Source organism: Terrapene carolina, unplaced genomic scaffold, assembly GCF_002925995.2.
Source record: "Terrapene carolina triunguis isolate 2854851 unplaced genomic scaffold, T_m_triunguis-2.0 Scaffold68, whole genome shotgun sequence".
NCBI classification, from domain to species: Eukaryota; Metazoa; Chordata; order Testudines; family Emydidae; genus Terrapene; species Terrapene triunguis.
Genome location: NW_020664419.1, coordinates 74,187,308 through 74,207,832, shown reverse-complemented (window position 1 = coordinate 74,207,832; position 20,525 = coordinate 74,187,308). Strand labels below are relative to the sequence as shown.

The following is a 20,525-nucleotide window of genomic DNA, read 5'->3' as shown; positions in this document are numbered from 1 at the left end:
ACCGTGTGTTATCACAGATACACCTTCACCCAGAGAGCCATACACAAAATTCTGATGCCTTATTGGAAGGCTCCTGAATTTTTTTGTAAGCATGTGAGAAAAATAAAACTACTTATGAATTAAGGACCAGGAAGCAGTACTTTTAACTACAACCATTTAGTCTAAAGTTAGTGGTTTGTGTAACAACCTTCATAGAAATGATGAAAAAAAAAAACCTTCCAAAACCACCAAAACAAAAATCCTAATATTTTACTTTGTAGTATGGGTCCTGGCATTCCCCTTTCTTCCCCACCACTGTTGAGCTATCCAAATATTTCCAACCAAATCTGGTCCAGAAGAGGAACTACACATTCCAAATTCCTCATTCTGAAGAACTACCGTTTTACTTCCTTTTCACCCGTTCTCTTCCGATGAGTATGATTATGGCTTTGGCCAATGAAAGAAGTGGTGAAGAGGCCACCACTACTTCTTTAATCAGACAGCAGGAGCTCTTGTAGAGGGCAGAGGTCTTTAGAAAGACACTCAGTTTTTTTTCTGGGGCTCTAGATTAAATCTACTGGCTTGGGAAGAGGGTTGTGCCAAGTTCATACTACACTACAGCACGCTGCAGGATTATCAAACCGTGAGGCTCAATCAACCTGGTTTTAAATTTAGATTAATCATGGATTAGATTAGTGGGGATGGGGCAGAGAGAAGAAGGCTGAAGAAAGAGGAGGGAAAGCTAGGGCCATTGGAACAGCATCCCCACGGGTGTGTTGAATAAAATACAAGAGCCAAAAAAACAACCAGAAAAATTGAGCTACTTTCATTTAAGTGCCTAAATAAAAATGTAGGTACTTTATTGTAGCCACCCAGTTAGGCTAGAATTTGACTTCGCTTCTGCTGGAACATGTCATGGTTAAACAATTTAATAGCTTCCTTAAGCTGCAGTTAACATTTCAGACACAGGCCAGTTCAGTGTATGTTTGTGTTAGGACATTTTGGTATGGCAACTGTTCAGCATGATGACTCTTCCTAGTTCTACTCTTTACACTGTGGTGAATCCTTGACCACTAGTAGAACCGCAATTTTTTTTTAAGTTTACTTTTAAGTCTCCTAAAACACAGTTCACACAAAGCTACAGCAAAAAAAACCCTCTAACTTGACAAATGATTCTGTAGATTGTATATAGTATGGAGTTCCACAGGAGAGTGCATGCATTAGGTACATGACTGTACTAAGGGCTATCTCCCATTAAAAGTCAATGAGAAGTCTCCCATTGCATACAGTGGAAGTTGTATCTGGGCCTAAATGCTAATTTTCAGATTTGTGGTGTTTGTGTAATCCATATGACAGCAACATGGGAAAGAGCCAGCAGAGGGGTTAGAGCAGGGATGGCCAACCTGTGGCCCCAGAGCCACATGTGGCTCTTCAGAAGTTAATAAGCAGCACCTTGTATAGGGACCAACTCCGGGGCTGGAGCTACAGGCGCCAACTTTCCAATGTGCCGGGGGGTGCTCACTGCTCAACCCCTGGCTCTGCCACAGGCCCTGCCCCCACTCTACCCCTTCCTACCCGTTCCCCTGAGCCTGCAGTGCCCTCGCACCTCCCCCTCCCCCCCAAACTTCCTGCACGCCACGAAACAGCTGATCAGGAGGGGTGGGGAGGCGCTGATGGGCGGGGCTGCCGGTGGGCGGGAGGCGCTGGGAGCAGGGAGGGGTGTAGCTGATGGGTGGCTGCTGATGTATTACTGTGGCTCTTTGCCAATGTACATTGGTAAATTCTGGCTCCTTCTCAGGCTCAGGTTGGCCACCCCGGGTTAGAAACTAAAGAAGCTGAACATATCCTTTTGAATTACAATATAAATGTTCATTTCTATTTTTATATATTGTTTCTTTCTTAGTCTTCACAAGTTATTCAGTGATGAGACTAATACAGCTAAAACATCTGTAAAACATTTACAAATATAAAAAGCTATTATATTAAGAACCATTACCCAACTTCCTCCCCTTCTATCCCTACAGAAAAAAAGAAAGAAGATGAAAACCATACTCTGTTCTAACACTAAAACTATTGTATGACACTTTTTCATCTTTGTCAGTATACAAAAATAAAAGCCAATTCTGCTGTTCCCATGGAATGCTCTTTATCTTAGACACGTCTGTTTAGAAACTTGTATTTGTATCCAAATTATGTTTTAGATATGTGTTCATTAAGATTTTATACAATGTTTTGCCAAAATGACCATATTTTTGACACGTCCCCAAACATCCTGTGTGATACACATTGCCAAAGTTTTCTAAACAATTCCAATACGTTATTTGCTCTTCAGGCCAAGCTAATTACATGAAATGAAATCCTGAAGTCTTTACTTAGTTTTTATGCACTGTAATCATTGGGAACTTTGTTTAAGTAAGAACTTAAGTGAAGTTCTTAGGATTTGACAGATACCAAGTTTCTAGTAAAGGTAAGGGATCTTTTGATCTACATTAAGGTTGATTCTTATAGAAGTAATGTTACTGTTATATCAGTTATTTAGGGCTTAATCCAAAGCCCACTAATGTCAGTAGGAGGCTTCAATAGGCCTTTGTCAGACCTTTAATAGTTTTGTAGAGTTATACTAGTTTTGTTTGTAGTTTAAATATAGTGAGTTGTACTAGATGTTAGCATTACTCTTTCTTTGCATGTTTCTTTTATTAAAGACACTCTGCACAAGGGGTTCTACTCTTGACTGGCATCAGTTCTGGGAACTTCTTTATGGTTGTAAAGCCTAATCAGATGTGTTCAGTTGTGTTGTGTGGTTACATATTAGATCCAGAATCTGGCTTCTGTACCTGGTATAAACTATACAGCATTACCATAGCAGATTGTTGTGAAACCATTATTCTCTAGTAGTTTTCATCTATAGTAAGTTCTACTGTTGCTAGAGGTTCTGATTTACATCTATAAAATTCTTGGGCTGTTTCTTGGAGTTGTATAGTTAAGAAGTCCCACAACGAATATATTTTACTGAAAATTAAAAAGCAATGCTTTAGGTTAAAGGATAAAGCAGGCTCCTCCCTACTAGGTATATTACAAAAGATTATTTTACAGGATAGCATTCTTGCTGAAGAACAGACTATTTTAACTTGGATTACCAGATCCTTTAGAGAAGGAAACTCATGAATTTTAGTGATTTCAGACCTGAAGGGCAACAATACGCAAATACACATAGGACCAGATTTTCCAGTCTGGACACAAATTGTGCTAATAAATCCAGAATGTGCATACTATTAAAAGGAAGGATGGTTATGTGGTTACAGCCCTTGGCTGCAACTCAGGAGCTCTGGGTTCATTTCCTAGCTCTGACACAATTACTGTGTTTTGCTGGGCAGGTCATTAAATCTTTCTCTGCCTTAGTTCCCCATTTGTAAAATGGATATAAATACATCCGTATCTCCCAGGGATGCTGTCAGGATAAACTGATGCATGTTTGTGAGATGCTCAGATACACTGTAATGGGGTCACGTAAATAGAAAGAGAAATTTATAGTCTGGAGCCTCAATATTCCACCTGTCATGCAAAAAGATCATAAGGTGAATTTTAGGAAATCAGTTTTGATAGCCTGGTGCCTACTATAGATGTGAGTGTATACACAAATACATGCTGTAGCAACAGTAAGCAAGTAACTCAGCAATACAAGGTGAAGTGGAAACAAATTGAATTATGCAATGATAATTCTGGTAGCTCAAGTCATGGAATTTCCTGCTCATCCAAATGTATTGTGGTTTTGTGATTCTGTATCCCATTAGCAATACATAAGGCCATCCTGCACCATTATGTGATAAATGTGAAAAACCACATACTTTGTCAAGAACTGCAATGGCAACCACCTGTGAGAATGTGTTGTTTTGCTAATGTTTACTCAGTGTCATTTCCTCTTGCAGACTGGGTCTCAGTTTCAACAGTATCAGTGCTGTTGATAATGGCTCTCTTGCCAGTATACCTCATCTGAAAGAACTCCACTTGGATAACAATGAACTTGCCAAAGTACCTGGTGGGCTGGCTGAACACAAATACATCCAGGTAAAGTATATCTTATGGACTCAGATGTGCAATAATTGAAAGGGACTGAAAAACAGGTCCACTACTATTGATCTTTGAACAATACACAGTACTGGCCATCCTATCTTTTTCATTTGTGCCCCCAAACTGTGACTTGAGGCAAGCCTCATATCCACTGTTTGTTAGTGATTGACTACACCAGGGGTTCTCAAACTTCATTGCACCGTGACCCCCTTCTGACAACAAAAATTACCACACAATCCCAGGAAGGGGGACTGAAGCCTGAATCCGACTGAGCCCCGCCGCCCTGGGTGCAGGGGCCAAAGCCCAAGCCTCACTGCCCCAGGTCCACAGGCCAAAACCAAATTCCAAGAGCTTCAGCCCCAGGCAGGGGACCTGTAACCTGAGACCCACTGCCCAGGACCGAAGCCCTTGGGCTTTAGCAGTGGGACTCGAGCTTCAGCCCTGGACCCCAGCAAGTCTAAGACAGCCCTGGCGACCCCCACAGTTTCTAGGGTGACCAGATGTCCTGATTTTAAAGGGATAGTCCCGATTTTTGGGTCTTTTTCTTATATAGGCTCCTATTACCCCCCACACCCTGTCCCGATTTTTCACACTTGCTGTCTGGTCACCCTAACAGTTTCAGAACCACTGGACTACACCATTGAATGTATGTTGGTATGTAAAAGAAAGTGTAGCATATTAGAGGATTGACATTTCAATTCTAATTTTGAGTATATGGACATGGAGGTACATAGTCCCCTTAGTGCGGAGGTCCACAGACCCATAAATGTGTGCAATGGAGATAATAAATTTGATGATAAATTTATCATGCACATTTCGCTGCTTTTTGCTCACTTATTTGGGATGACCTATATCATAGTTGCTTTACCACTCAGAAAATAACTCAATTCTTAAAATAATGCTAATAAAAATACAGATACCAAACTAACAACCTCAGGTATTTTGTCCCTCCATATCCAAGTGAGTTATCATTCTGAACCCCAGCTATGTGTATCTTGTACAAGAGAAAAATATCATCAAGCTTGCCTAAAGCATACAGCATCTGTCATAGGGTGACCAGATGTCCCGTTTTTAAAGGGACAGTCATGATTTTGGGGATTTTTTCTTATATTGGCACCTATTACCCCCCACCCTGTCCCGTTTTTTCACAATTGCTATCAGGTAACCCTCATCTGTCATAAATAATGGAATTATACGTTGCAATCATTGGTGGAAAAATAGTGCCCATGCTGTAGTCAACCTTAAAATCTTTATAGTTGCTCTTGACAAGGAGTTAAAATTATCACAATATTGATGATATTCCCTATATTGAAGCAAAAGACCAAATAGAAAACAGTCTATATTCACTTTGAAAAAAACACACACTCTCTCTTTCCCTGTCTGTGCCTATCCACTTTTGTAACAAATATGTTGGCCAAAGGAATTATTATGATTGAAAAATGTCTACCATCAATAATGATTATATCACAGTGCTATAGTTTTGGTTTAGTTTTTAGGTTGTAGTCTCTTATTCAGCTAGATACTTAAGCACAAGCCTAACTTTAAGCACATGAGCTGTCCCAAATACTTGCTTGAAGTATGGCATGTGCTTAAGTATCTTTCTAATTGGGCCCTTAGATTAGAAGTGACACAGCTTTATTTGACCAAGTTATTAGCAAGGATCCTACAAATCCATTTGCCACGGAAAAATGTGAGAAAAGTGCGGAATTTGCATTTTTACAGAGAATCTTTAGTTTTTACATTTTGTGAAAAAATAAAAACATATATAGTAGAACCCCATTTATCTGAGCCTCCATTATGCAGCACTCTGTATTAACTGAAGAGGGGCTGTCAACCCTGGGCGGCAGGGATCAGGCTGTCAGCCTCGTGTGGCAGGGCTGAAGCTCTCCAGATTATCCAGATTTTTGATTACCTGATCTGGCCCCAGTCCCAGTTAGTTCAGATAAACGGGGTTCCACTATATCAATAAACATTGTGTTCAATAAAGATTGTATCTAGGGAAACTAAAGTTCAGCATTTCATTTTAAGTGTGGAAAAAGGTGTCTTTTTATGTTTTTTTAATCAGAGATTATTTTTTTTTAATCACAGAAAACTAGGATCCCTAGTTATTAGCCATGGCAAAGTTCAGTTACATTTTTAGTAGCTCAGGAAAATGAGCATAAAGTATCAAATGAGAATGTATTTAGAGGAGCAGGTAGATTACTATGCTGTGATGAACTGTACAATGTTTACTGATGTTCTGAGATATCCAGATTAGTTACGCACTTCGCCAGATTAGTCTGATTTCTCACTTATACAATTGTATATATTTCAGGTAGTCTACCTTCATAACAATAAAATTGCTTCTGTTGGCCCCAGCGACTTTTGCCCTCCTGGATACAACACCAAAAAGGCTTCCTATTCAGGTGTGAGTCTTTTCAGCAACCCTGTACAATACTGGGAAATCCAGCCATCTACTTTCCGATGTGTCTATGAACGTTCGGCAATACAGCTTGGAAATTACAAATAGAGCCATAGAGATGGGGCTCGGTTGTATTTCAGCTACAAATACCTGTTGTCATAAGCCTGTTTAAAAATTGTTAACAATTGAAGCCAAATACTGGAAACTTCACTGAGTGGATATCACCCATTGATGTAAAAATAAGTGATTCTGTATAAGTGTATAAGACAAAACACACCATCAAAAGAATTGCCAGCTGTACTCTATTTAGACTTATTTCAGCCTTCATTTTGCCAGAATGCTTTCTGTGGTATCTTTCAGTTAGCTGAACACTACAAGTTTTCACATTCCATTGTATATGAGATTCGGGGTACATATTTGTCAAATCTTTTGATATTAAAAACAAATGATAATGATTGAGGGTTGTTGGGTTTTTTTGGTTTTTTGTTTTTATAGCCACTCATGGAAATTGGTAGAGTAAAAAGGAGATGAGACTCTATTTTTTATTCTTGGGCACAGTTAGCCCCTTTAAACTTAAATCAAGCCCTGGAGGTTTAAAAATATCTGCTATAACATGTTTAAAGCCTAATTCTGAATGTATCTATTTAGCAAAGGCAATATAAATTGTTGCTAATGTCATTATTTTGGTAAAAAAAATAAAACAAACTCATATTGTATACATATTTCCTTTTCTAAGTGTTTACAAATCTACCTGAGCAATTCTAGTCAAGGTTAGCAAATAAGAGTTTTGTTGGCCTAAAAAAATAAATAATTTGCAGTACAAGACATGTGTCATATATTCCTGTTCTTCACTACTTTTGGATCATGATGACTACCATTATTTGGGGCGAATCCAGCACACCTTAATCACATGAGCAGTCTCATTGTCTTCACTGGGCCTACTTGTGAGAGTGAGGTAATTATGATTTAGCCTTATATATTAATCCACGTATAGATATAAAAACTAAACATTTCAACATTCTTCACTGATTCTGTATTGTACACTAGTCGACTCTCTTCACTGTTTTCAGTTTTTAACTATTTTTTTTAAAAGTCAAGTAGAGATATGCAGCCTGCCTATCTGAAGAAATGAAGGTATTCATGGGACTTGGAATATCAGCTAACTCATACTTCTGGGAATGAGAATAAATCACTGGCCAGAACTGGGACATCATTCTTGGAAATCCCTTCTTCTTCTAAGAGTGGTTTGAAAGCAATCCATGTATTTGGGTTCTCCAGTTGGTATGAGAGGGTAATAGGCGTGGCAAAGGAAGGCTGCACATTTCTACTTCCATTGTCTAAAAAGTTCTTTTTATACTCATTCCAGTTGTCATGTTAAAAGAACCTTCCGAGGCCACTTAATTCTCCAAGTCAATCTTTTCAATTTGTAAAACTTGTATGGCTTTTATATTAAAGAATGCTGTAATACAGGCAAACTCCCAATTCCTCGTCTTTATTATGTAGGTTATGTAATCAAAACAGACAAATTGTCAGAATTCTAATCCTGGATGGGTCCACAAAAATAAAAACCTTCTATACTCAGTGACAGCTAAAATGAGCACAAATTGTCTCTTATTCCCCAAAGAAATTAGAAAACAAAACAAAACAAAAACCACTTTCCTACACAGCAGTCTTCTACAAATTTCTTTTCATGAGAAACAAAATGTTCTTTTTGTAGCTGTCACTACTGTAACTAGCAGAAATGATAAAGACCCGTAATATTCATAAGAGATGGGGACAGAATTTAATTGCATACTTATTTCATGTTTTTTCCATGCATTCAGTCAAATAATCTCCTTATTTAGTTCTGGGTATCTGGGAGTTTAAGATCAGAATCTTTACTTGGCAGGATGTCAGCCATCAAAGTGTATTTTTTCTATAGGAGCTTTTGGGATATTTGACATAATTCACTGGGAAGTGGTGCAGAAAACTACAAAAATAGCATTTCAGCAAAAGATACAAGGATCGTCAACAGCCATAAAGACTCCACACAACTAATATGTACATTGTTTAAATAAATGGCCACAACTTTTGTTAATGTATTACGTAAACATCTAAATCTGTATATAACCAAAACTTCCCATTTCTCCCTACCTGGAAGTAGAACTAGTCCAATCCAGTACCTTTCTTTCATGCTGTGGTCATATGTCTCATATGGCTGAGATCCTGTTATGTACCACATCTGTGGGATTCAGTCCATACTTCACCTCTGCATACAAGGAACTGAGTCCTTACAAGATGAATGTATGATCAATGTTAAAGCAAATGCTGTCCCCAAAGACTACATCCCTCGTACGATCCAACCACCGCTAATATAATGTGGCCTCACTGCCTCTCAGACCTGTTCTTTAGGTTGGAATAAATAAAGGCCATGATAATACACCTGCACTCTAGTGGGCTCATGCCAAATTAAAGCTGGTCCAAAATGAGACAACACTTGAACACTTGACTGGTGTATCATCAAATATATGAACATCCCCAAATAATTCTACTTCACTGGCCAATGGCCCTACAGAGCCTAGAACAAGCTGAAAATAACCCCCAACACACTATGGTTGTCAACCTGCAATGAGGAAAAATTCTTTCCTGACCCCAAACCAGTGGGAAGCCCAGCACTATTAAAAGCACTGTTTTCCCATACAAATCACAACCAGGTTGCCTCACATTAGAGGAAATGAAAAGAAAAAAAACATATATCAAACAGGCAGAAATGAGTGAGAGAAATGGGCAAGAGCAGAATGCCTTCTGACCAGGCAGGACAATATAATCTCCTCTCGCCCGCTTCCCCCCATGAGTTGTGAAAAGGTAAGGTAACCCATAGACAACCTCTGGGATTCAAGCCCACCGGTAAGGGAAGAAAATCCATGTCTCCATGGAGAGGTAGGTTATAAGGAAACACTATGATCCTCTCCTCGGGCAGACCTGCATAGTGGAGTGCATTTTTAGAGAATCAACAATGAAACTATATGCTTACAATTGCGTTCATTTGCCACTTCAAGCTGGGTGAAACAGCAATACTGAGGGGAAAAAGTTTAGAGCCAGATCTTCAGCTGGTGGAAATCAGTGTAGCTCCATTGAAGTCAAAAGAACTACACCAATCTACTCCAGCTGCTTATTTCGTTCAAAAGTTTTATTAAATAAAATCTGGCCACAAAAATCTATACTAACCTCATTGTCCTTGCTAGTCTTTGTTTCGCAGGCTCTCTCTCTCTCTCTCTCTCTCTCTCTCATTAAAGGAATAGCTATATTGAAAAGCTCCCTAGAATCTTGCAATAAAGAAGTTGTAATAATATAAGTTAGAGATACAGCAAGCCTTTTGTATTATCAGAATCTAACAATGGTCGTGATTCAGCAAAGCCCATAGGCACACACCTAAATGTGAGCACATGCTGAAGTGCTCTGCAGAATCAAGGCCAATGTTTCCAATCATGGTGCAAATATATATTAATTCATCTCCATTCATAAATTTCTGTATAACAGTTAATGAAAAATCTGTGTAAGAGATTGCAAAGGGAAACCTTCTCCCTTTTCTTCGTACTGAATCGGCAGTGAAAGACTGGAAATAAGAAAATTGCTATCGGTTTCTAATGTTCTTGCATCTTCCCAAATGCTTATTTCAGTCTCTGGTGACAATACTGTAAATCTGTTCCATTGCTTCTGTAATCTACTTCCAGTAATTTTTAACTATGCCTCATAGGTTTAAGATTTTCAGAAAATCCACACACACATTCTTTCTTAGCAACACCAAATATCCACAGAGAGTGTTGCACTTTGAATGTCAACCATAGTAAGTGGAGAGTAACTGAAAAGAAAAATAACCAGTTAAAGATACACAGTTTGTAGATTATAAAGGCAAAAATGGCCATTATGATCAGTTGCAGAGCTGACTATTTTCTCTTGAAGTGCACCAGGTCATCTGCAGATGATATAAACTTCCAGACTGATATATAAACAATATCGACAGTTCTAGTCTCGGAGTCTCAGGAAAGGATCAACTCCAAATTCCCTGAAGTCAAATCAAGATACTACACAGACCATGCTGTTCCAATTTCCAGCTTCTGAAGACTCTCTTTAGTCCCCCTTTGATTGTTAGTCTGTGTCCAGAATCTTCCAATCTCAGAGTCTGGCAGCTGATCCTAGTCCCAAGCCCTGCATGTTCTGACCTGCCGGTGAACCTTCTCTCATAGCCTTTCTCCGTTTATGCTTTTGTTTCTTTGCACAGATAATTTTACCTAGATCAGACGTGCTTATTAGACACAAATTAACGGCGGGATAAAGAGCTAACCCTCTATTTTAGATTAATGTTAACTCTTTACCACTGTAATATCATTAAAACAGCCATGAAAGATTCCCAAAGGGTTCACGACGCACAACTATTCTGAGGTGCCATCTACTGACAGTGAGTGTTGCACAGTTTTTTTTCTTCTTCTACTTCACCTACTGTTAAGACAGAAAAATATTAAAAATAATAATAAAAAAAAGGGCTGAGCAAAAGAAAAAAATGGCAGCAGTGGCACAAATTAACATACTTATTCTGTTCACTGTGTGTTGACATTGTAATCAGAAAGCACAGCTAGGAAAAACCCAACACCTTCTCAACACCTATGTTCAGAGATTCAAAATGTGACCCTTGAGCTCTATGTTCTTTTTTGTCACCCAGGATTTTTCTCATTTACAATGTGATTTGCACACAGAAATTTGCACTGCAATCTATGCTCTGACAGCAGGGCTGAATTACGCTCTCCGTTATTTCATTGAACATTAGCAGCCATATTTATACAATGGTCAATGAGAAATGATTTCAGTCTTTCCTTCCCATTTTAAAGGATGAACAAGTGCATTAGCTGGCTTTAACTTGCTCTCTCCTAGTTATCCAATAATAAGCAAAGAGAAATTAAAGCAGTCATATCACTGAAAAGCCAGCACAGCATTTGACCAGGGGAAGTGTGGCATTAGGAAAGTGTACATTAAGTGCACCCTCTTTATAAACAAACGTTTTTACACAGAAGGAGAAGTAAAACTAGTTGAGAAGCATGAGCCATAAAGTTGTCTAATTGTGAATGGAAGACATCCCCATCATCCCACAGGATCAACTGGAACAGAGTAAAGAGGTCTGTGTGCTACCCCACTGGCTCTGGAGAATGCCAACCACAGTTTTAGAAACTGTTTTAAAAAGGAACATAAGTAGTTGGTTTCATGCCATGGGGGGGCTTTTTTCCCCCTCCTCCCCCCCCCCCCCCCCACTGTTGAGCACTTTATAAGGCCTGTTAATGCACTGCAAGGGGTTGAGGAGCAATCTTGGGGTAGGTGCAGTGTAGAATGCTTATTGTAGCTCTACACTAGTTTCCCTCACAAGCCCCGCTCTTCTGTGTCCCAGAGGTTTCAAAGGGTGGTTCTGGAGGACTTTCGTGTGAGGTTATTCAAAGCTGCCTTGTCATTTCTCTTATTCAACATATTTACAAGGCCACTGGGGGACATACTCAGATGATAGGAATGTGGTGCTAGTAATATGTGGATGCCCCTTAGCTTTATGTCTCAGAATTCAGCAAACCCAGATGCTGCACTATTAGTGATTTCTCAGTTCCTAGCCGAGACTAGGACTTGGATGAATGAACCTGAGCTGACTGAAGTTTATTCAACAGAAAATAGAAGTGATGCAAGTGAGCTGGAAGAGGGATTTGGAGGTATAGCAAAGGCAATTTCTGCCCCTGTTTATTGTATTGTCACCCTTTACAAATAATGTTACTAATATAATACAACAATAGAAGTTATACAGTATCATAAATATTAAAAATATAGTATTACAATAACAAATCCAAGGAATATATGCAGACAAGAAAAAGGGACATTCAGATTCTGAAATCCATATTTAGAGCTGCACAAAGCAAAACAAAATACTGTTGCAGGTGATCAGATTAAACATTTTAACAAAACTACAAAAAAAAACCCCTTACTTAGGCTCAAACCTACAAACACTTCTGCATTTGCCTAGCTCATTGATTTCAATTAAACTATTCAGTGTGTTCAAAGTTACTACTGTGCATTCAGAGTTGCAGAAACAAACCCACCCATTGTTTTCCTTGTCAAAAACTAAATGCAGCTTTTGAAGGGGAAAAAAAACCGATATCTTCATTCGGGCATGATTAAAAGCCTGTTGAAGTCAATGGGAGTTCTTTCATTGACTTATTGCCTTTGGATCAGGCCAGGGCCAAGGTGGGAGAAGACAGGAGAGACAAAATGTTACCAGTTTTGTCATGAAATGGGTGAGATCTTATTTGGTTAAAAAAATTGGTCTAGGACACTTTTTTTTTTTTGTCATTAGAAGTTGGTGGAAATGGCAGAAAGCATGATTTTTTTCTCCTTTGTACTAATTTGCACAAGCTCAAAGAGTGTGCTTTCACAAGTGACAATAAACCAAGCTAAATACTAATGCTTTTGTCCAGCTCTTCCTGCATTATTGATTTCCCATGATTAATATCTTATCTTTATATTTCGTATTTAGTCCAAATAGATATTCATTTTCAAATCAACTAAATGTATTTTTAAGAGAATTAAAGAAGAAAACTAAGGATTTTGCTATTATTTTGACAAAATTCAACTTTGGACAAATTGGATTATTGCTACCATATGGAAAGTTTTAGTGAAACCAATTAGACTAGTGCCTTTCCATGCTCCGTCCTTTAGAAAAGGTTCAAATTCCAGCAAATCCATATAAGCACTGAAAATAGGGACCATATGTGTCTGCTACTAAATGTTATCATGTATTGTGAAGGTACTTTTAACAGGAAAACACTCAGAAGAGCCAATTAAGCTAATTATATAGTGTTCTGTTGATGATTCCTTTTATCTTCTTTTAATTTTAGATTAAAGCTTTCTTTCAGAGGAACCAAAAGATTATCCTGGATAAGCTGAATTCCAGAGCACAAAGGAAAAAGATGGGGTTTAAAAATCACTCAAGTATGGGTCTACATCAAAAGGAAAAAGGGAATCATGTTGAATATTGCTTATCTGTGTAGGGAACTTTAGAGAACTGTCTTGTTTCGGAAGGCTCACTCCTGAAAATATTTAATCACAGTTTGTCAGTGCACATCTTTCTAATGTGTAGGGAGAAGTCAGTATGTTGTAATGAGATCTCAAAACATAGAAGTGCCATTGATATTTCTGCTAACGGAAAGGGTTTCACAGACCCCAAATCTCAAGGCAATTTAACATCACATCGTAGCCTCACCAAAATTAAGCAAACGTGTCAGCCCATTGGGTGTCCTTTCCCTCCAATCCCTCACTGCTCACACTTAGAGCTTTTAAAATCATGCCAACCATTTTTAATGACCCACAGAATTCATATTAGGATGTAAAGTGTATCCTGTTCAGTATGTTTAAGGTCATGTGAATTCTCCTTCAGTAGATATATGTACCATGGAATTGGTTGTAAGGGATTAAATGGGAAGGGCCCTCATTACTTTCAGGGCCACCGAGAGCAGGTTCGGGCCCCGGTGAAAAAATTTGTTCGGGACCCCCAACAAGGGTGGACCGGCGAAACAAGGCCGATGAGAGGGGGGGAAGCTGGGCCCCGGGCCCCCTTCCGGACCGCCGGGCCCCGGTAATTTGTACCGGCTTCCCCCCTCTCGTCGGCCCTGATTACTTTCTACACACTGACTTCATCTTTTTCAGTAAAAGGAAAGTATTACTGGTAAAGGCAATATTTTGAATTCACACCGTAGAACTCTGAAGCACGACACTGAGAGGTGATTTTGTTCAACTTTTAAATTGACATGTTTTGTTGACACCAAGGACAAATACAATTGCACAACAGGTTTAGATTATTTTATGTCAGCCAATACTTTTGTGGTAAAAATCAAACAAATTCAGAAACTGGTTTAGTTCAGGTGAGATGCAAAAAATTTGGAAGCTTTTCTGAAAGTATTCAAACAAGAAAATTGGTATTTTTGTGTTCAGTCACTATCTAAGGATTTAATATGGCATGCCATAAAGTGCCTGAGCACATGATAGCTGGATAAATTGCAAATTATAATATCTCATTTACAATATTCCCAACTACAAGCATTCAAAAATCATCTCAGGAACTCCAAAATGAAAAGATTGACTTAAAAATCATGAGGGTTTTGGTTTTTTTCAATATATTTTCGGTCTTTTTATTTGCCTTCTGAACCCTTAGGGTTCACTTTTCCAATTGTTTTTCTGCAAACATGAGGAATAGAAACTTATTTTAAAAATACAATAAATAAATCTGAGATTTTCACATAATCACAGGAATTCAGAAGCTGGTAAACACCAAACACCAAATATCATGAGACTTTTGATAAAATTGTGAGCGTTGGTTACACTGGCATTAGTTACACTTTTTCCACAATTCCATTTCTACAGCCAACTGCCATAAACTAGCATCCTCTTTAATGATGAAGACAAATTACCAACTATTTACAATCTGCTTAATTAAGGCTCAAGCACTCACCCCAGTAGGCCACTGGGTCTGAGACCCTGGCCCTCTATGTTTGGTTATGGGCAAATAGGGAGTAGACAGCCCCAAAACTTTCAGACAGGGGGGACAATATCTTCCTCCTCCTCCCCACAACTGCGCCTAGGCAGCGGAGAGCCAAGGAGGAAAGGGAAGGCCAGTTGCAGCTTTAGAAGTGCTGCTGTGTATGCAGTGAGCAGCAGGAGATTTCCCCCTTGTGTGAAGCTGCCGGAAAGATGACACAAGAAAATAGCTCCACTCACTAGCTGAAAGGCAGTGGCAGCACCAGACCCAGCCAGCAGGGGGAATCAGAGGGAAGACCCCAGTTTCCCTCCTGCTGGCAGCGCTCACAAGTAATGGGGGTAGGGTGACCAGACAGCAAATGTGAAAAATCGGGACGGGGTGGGGGGTAGTAGAAGACTACATAAGAAAAAGACCCAAAAAATCGGGACTGTCCCTATAAAATCAGGACATCTGGTCATCCTAAATGGGGGAGGGGAGGAGGGAGGGAATGAGTCCCTTCACCACAGGCCTGGGGCTTGTGGGAGGAGGCAGAGAACACCTGCCCACTCCTCCACCCAATGGAGGGAAAGAAGATATTGCGAGGTGGGGAGAGAGAGCCTCCTGTTGAGAAGACAGGCACAACATGTGGTTAGGGTGGGACACAGAGCGCTCTATAAACATGCACAGACTCACATGGGCATGGAGTAAAATTGTCAAAAGGCTCCAGGGCCTGAAGCACACACACTTTGATGGGGTAAATATAGGACATGGTGCAAAGCAGTGGCTTTCAGGAGGTGCTTTGAGGATTGCACTCATCTATGAAGCCAGCTGCTTGTCCCCCCTCCAACAAACTTTGGGTCAAAATGACTCCACTGCTTTGATGTGGCCCACCACTACACACGCATACTGCCTGGCAACACCGCTCCATTGGTGCAGCATAATCATACACTCCCAGGGTGCTCTTGTGCAGAGGTGACTCCTTGCAAAAGAGTACAGTTTCTGGTACTATCAACTTTCCTCTGATGTTTGCACTGTGTGCATGAGAGTGGGCTTCACAAGTGCACACCCCATTCTCGCCCTGCCGCTCCTTCAGTCTCAGGGAAAGCCTTCTGCCAGGTCCCAGGAAGGGGGAGGAACAAAGCTGCAGAGGAGAGGAAGAGCAGCCCCTTCTGCACAGGAAAGGAACAGCCATACCTGGAGGAACCCCTTCACAGAGAGACCAAGTGAATTCCAATTTGGCCACTGATGGTAGAAAACAGTACTACCAGCTATGCCCAGGAATATTAGATCACCACCATGCCAAAAACTCCTTAGCAAATGCCAAGTGTTAACTGTTATCTCTCAATAAAAACAAAAAACAAAATCAAGTTGACAAGCAAAACAATCTCAAGAATACAAAGACTAGCTGCAGAGTGAGAAAGAACCAATGTGCTCTTGTGAGATATGCATAAGGGATTTTATTACACCAGCACTGGCTAACCAATGTTACTTGGGTCATCCTGTTAACATTATCAGCTCTAGGCAATCAATTTTGAGTTAAATGATAGTGTCTCGCATTCGTGCTGCTTTAGTTTTATCAGAATTTCTTTGAAAAACAAAAACAAAAACATAATTTTCATTTGAAAATTAGCCCTATGTTAAAATCTGGAATATGACATCTCAGTTCAGAGATATTAAATATTGGCTCAACAAATATCGGAAGTGATAAATCCAATTCCTTGGTCATTGCTCTAGAAATATAGTCCAGAGTTGGAGGAAAGTCTATTCTATTAATTTGTTTATTTATATCCTATAACTTAAAAACAACAAAACATGCGTCTGACGAAGTGGGTATTCACCCACGAAAGCTTATGCTCCAATACATCTGTTAGTCTTAAAGGTGCCACAGGACTCTCTGTTGCTTTTTACAGATCCAGACTAACACGGCTACCCCTCTGATACTTAACAAAAACAGTGTGACTCAAGTTTTACATCATACTAGTCTATATAACCATGTATTGCTAATTACCCTCATCTTCCCTCCCTGTTTCTCAGCACCAGCTCTAGTATCTTATCTTAGATCCTAAGCTTTTCATGGCAGTGATGGTGTCCTTCTGTATCTTTGAACCACATCTGGCACAATGGGGCCACATCCTGAACATGACTTTTTGGAGCTACTATAATAAATATAATTAGTAAGATCAGTGTCTCAATCATTTAAGCAGAAATCCATTGCTCTTGTATTCATTATTCTTTTATTACTTTTTAAAAGAAAACTTTGTGCTTAGTTCTGTTCAGAGATCAAAAAAAAACACAGGACAATATGACATAGAGGATGTAGAACAAGCATGAAAATACACCACTGTATGTAGGAGCACAGCAAATGGAAATGAATGCAGGAAAAAGACAAAGGAAAATTGTATCATTAGTGTTGTCGAGCTGTGAGTGTTTTGTGTGGGAACAGTGGGTTTCTCACTCACACCAATTCAGCATAGGGAGTATGAATAGGCACAATTCAGGTTGATTTCTTTCTTAAACAATTTGTTTAAATGTAAAATTCCAATAAATAAGGTAGATTAGAGGTACGTCTACACAGCAATTAAATACCCCCTGCTGGCCTGGGTCCGCTGACTCAGGCATGCAGGGCTCCAGCTGCAGGGTTAAAAATTGCTGTTTAGATGGTTGGGCTCAGACTGGAGCCTGGGCTCTGGGACCCTCCCCCTCTGAAACCACTATAGAGTCTTGGAAGAAATGCTGTATTATTAGGGCTGGGTGGCAGTATCTTTTGCAGGGCGAAAGTTTGCTGCCTGCCTTAATCTCTCTAAATAAAATAAACTCTTGAGGCAAAGTTGCTCCCTGACAGCTAGGGACTGATGTTTTGGTTGAGATTCTTGAAAAAAAGGTTTTACCTGCACACTATTTGACCACCTCTCTTCAAAGACTGGTGGATATAGAGCAAAATATAGGTTACACTAAGAAAATACCCAAACACAGCATCAATGATTTCTACTCCAATGGAAAACCAACCTGCAAGCCTCCAAAATCTGCAACCAGTTGGTAGAGGGGTGAAAATAATATAATAAAGTAACTAGAAGGATTTCTCTTGTGAAAACACTGCTGGTTGCTGTAATGTATAAGGAGCATTTCATGAACCTGTGACAATGTCATCACAGTAAAGTCTTTATTTTAGGATCTTCTACGGTGTCCATCACCATAGTATCTAAGAATTATATAGGGAAATTAGATCTACATGATGAGCTCAAAGGTGGGGTTTTCTCAAAGGACTCTTCTACCTTTTGTAATCCCCACCCAGGTTTTAGGAAGACCTGCTAGATCATATTATATACATCTATATCTATATCTATATAGTGTGTGTGTGTGTGTGTGTGTAACAATCTGGACCTGATCCAATGTACACTGAAGTCAATGGGAGTCTTCTCAATGATTTCAATGACATTGGAATGAGGTCCTTGGTGGGAAAGCCACAAGATGCATGGTCTTTTCTGGGGAATCTCTGTGGGACTAAAGAAGGAATGATGTGTATCCATCTGCTTCCACCCCTGACCTACCACACCGCTCCTAGCTCACCCAATTCTTCCCACCTTATGTGGATAGCTGTCCTCCAGAGAGGGTGCTGCGAGGTCCATAGGCAGGAGGAAGACAATGCCACAGAAGTGGTTGATTCCCTTTTTCCATGTGGGCAGAGAGATCTGTGTGCAGCTTGTCCCTCTTTGTATAGATATGAAGGGGAGAGGGCAATCTGGGTCTGAGTATGTTCTCAGGTATACCAGTTATTCCAGTAAAGCTTGTGATGCAAATCTTGAAGTCCTCCAATTGTTCTCTATTCTTCTTGAAGACAAACTCCTATTGACGGCTATGAAATTTTGCTTGAGTAAGTACAGTGTAAAAACAGAGTGAAGATGTCAGGATTTGATCCAAGGAGAGCAGAAAATTGGTCTCTACATTTTAATCTGACCTTTAAAAAAATCTATTTATAGTTTGTTTTTTTATAAAAAGAGAACAAATGTAACATATTTTACTGAGTAATAATTTTAGTTGTATTTGTTTTTTCATATTTGGTCTGGTTCTGTTTCTATGCTATTTCCTTTCAGACACTGAGCTAGACACTCAGCTGACATATACTGGCATAGCTCCATTGAAGTAACTGGCGCAAAGACAATCTAAACAAAGTGAGGATATGATCCCATATCTTTACTGTTGCAGCCAATGACATCAGGAAACAGTTTAGAAGCTTGCCTCTCCCATTGTGCCCACAAACTGAGAGAGCTCTTGTGCCTACAATTATTTGTGAGTTCAATTAATGTCTCCATTAATGCTCCAACGAAGAACTTGATTGTACTCACACTTCAGGTTCTTATCTGCCTGCATTAACTGTACCTACAAATTATTACAGACAAAACCTCCTAATCCCTGGTTAAGGCTGCACTGAAAAGTTGACCTTCAATGTGAAGCTTCTTGACTTCTTGAAAATAATTTCTCTCTTAATTCAGCAGAACTGCAACTGGTGACATTAACCAAGATTAAAACAATTTTCATAGTTCTGTTCTGTCCTTAATCACTCTACCAGTTAACTTCATCACTTCCTTTTTATACCAGTGTATGAGATGCAAAAACCAAAAAGAGACCCTTACTTCCAGTAAAGCGATCTCTCATTGCACAGATAAAATATATTAGAAGGAGCTTTCTTCCTATTCAATCACTGTTACAAATACTCCTCTTAGAGGAGCAGCACAGAATATCACTTCTGGGTTCTATTTCTGGCTCTGCCAACCTGCTGTGTAACTTTGGGTAAGTCACTTCACCTCTGTGCCTCTTGTGTCCCTGTAACAGAGTGGCATCCACCTCTCATGAATGCCCTCTTTTGATCAGGTGCATCCGTTGTCTTTTCTCAATTTCCTCAGCTCATGGTGCCCCGTCAGCCGCTGTGTTTATCAGGCGGGTCTTTGGTGACTCAGTCCTCTGGCCAAGTCACACTGTCCATACACAAAACAAATAAACCCCTTCCCGGGTGCACAATCCAAAATGTCCCCAATGTCCTACAGTCCTCCCTGGGCTCAGTCCTTTAACAGTCCAACAGGGCCCATCACAATACCCTGGCATGGTCCAGCAAGGTTCCTACTCTGGAATTGAGCAGCACCCTGAGGGCTTCTTCCCTGGCAACTCCTTGCCTTTACTTGAGTCCTCAGTGACCCCAGCCTTCCTGTTAAGCCACCCTTCTTGGATTCAGTTTGCTGACCACAACTCCCTGCTGAGTCAGTCCCAGTGCGGCCCTCTCCCTTAGGGTGTGACAGTTCTAAATCCCTTCCTTAGGACATAGCCACTTCTTCCAGCAGCTGGTTGGAGGGACCCAGTCCCACCTCCTGCTCTGTGTCCCAACCCACAGACCCTTTAAATATAGCAGCAGATGCTGCGTTCTTTTACTAATTGCTGCTTTACATTTCCCTGGACCACTTCCCCGTAGCCTGTCTTAGTTTTCCATGGTTTTCAGGTAAGACAGTATTCTATTTGCTGCATCCTAAGAGCATGACAACGAGTGATGCTGTATTGGTATCAGTTCTG

General features: G+C 40.0%; 1 protein-coding gene across 1 annotated transcript in view; it reads left to right on the top strand.

Moving 5' to 3' along the window:
• The window catches only part of DCN (decorin), a 48,913-nt gene extending 40,990 nt beyond the window's left edge, over nt 1-7,923 (top strand). Inside the window, exons 8-9 of the mRNA XM_024220376.3 lie at nt 3,906-4,044; nt 6,362-7,923. Of these exons, the coding sequence (XP_024076144.1) occupies nt 3,906-4,044; nt 6,362-6,556 (334 nt within the window). The 3' untranslated portion in view covers nt 6,557-7,923. The remainder of the gene's footprint in view (nt 1-3,905; nt 4,045-6,361) is intronic.
• The last annotated feature ends 12,602 nt before the right edge of the window (nt 7,924-20,525 follow it).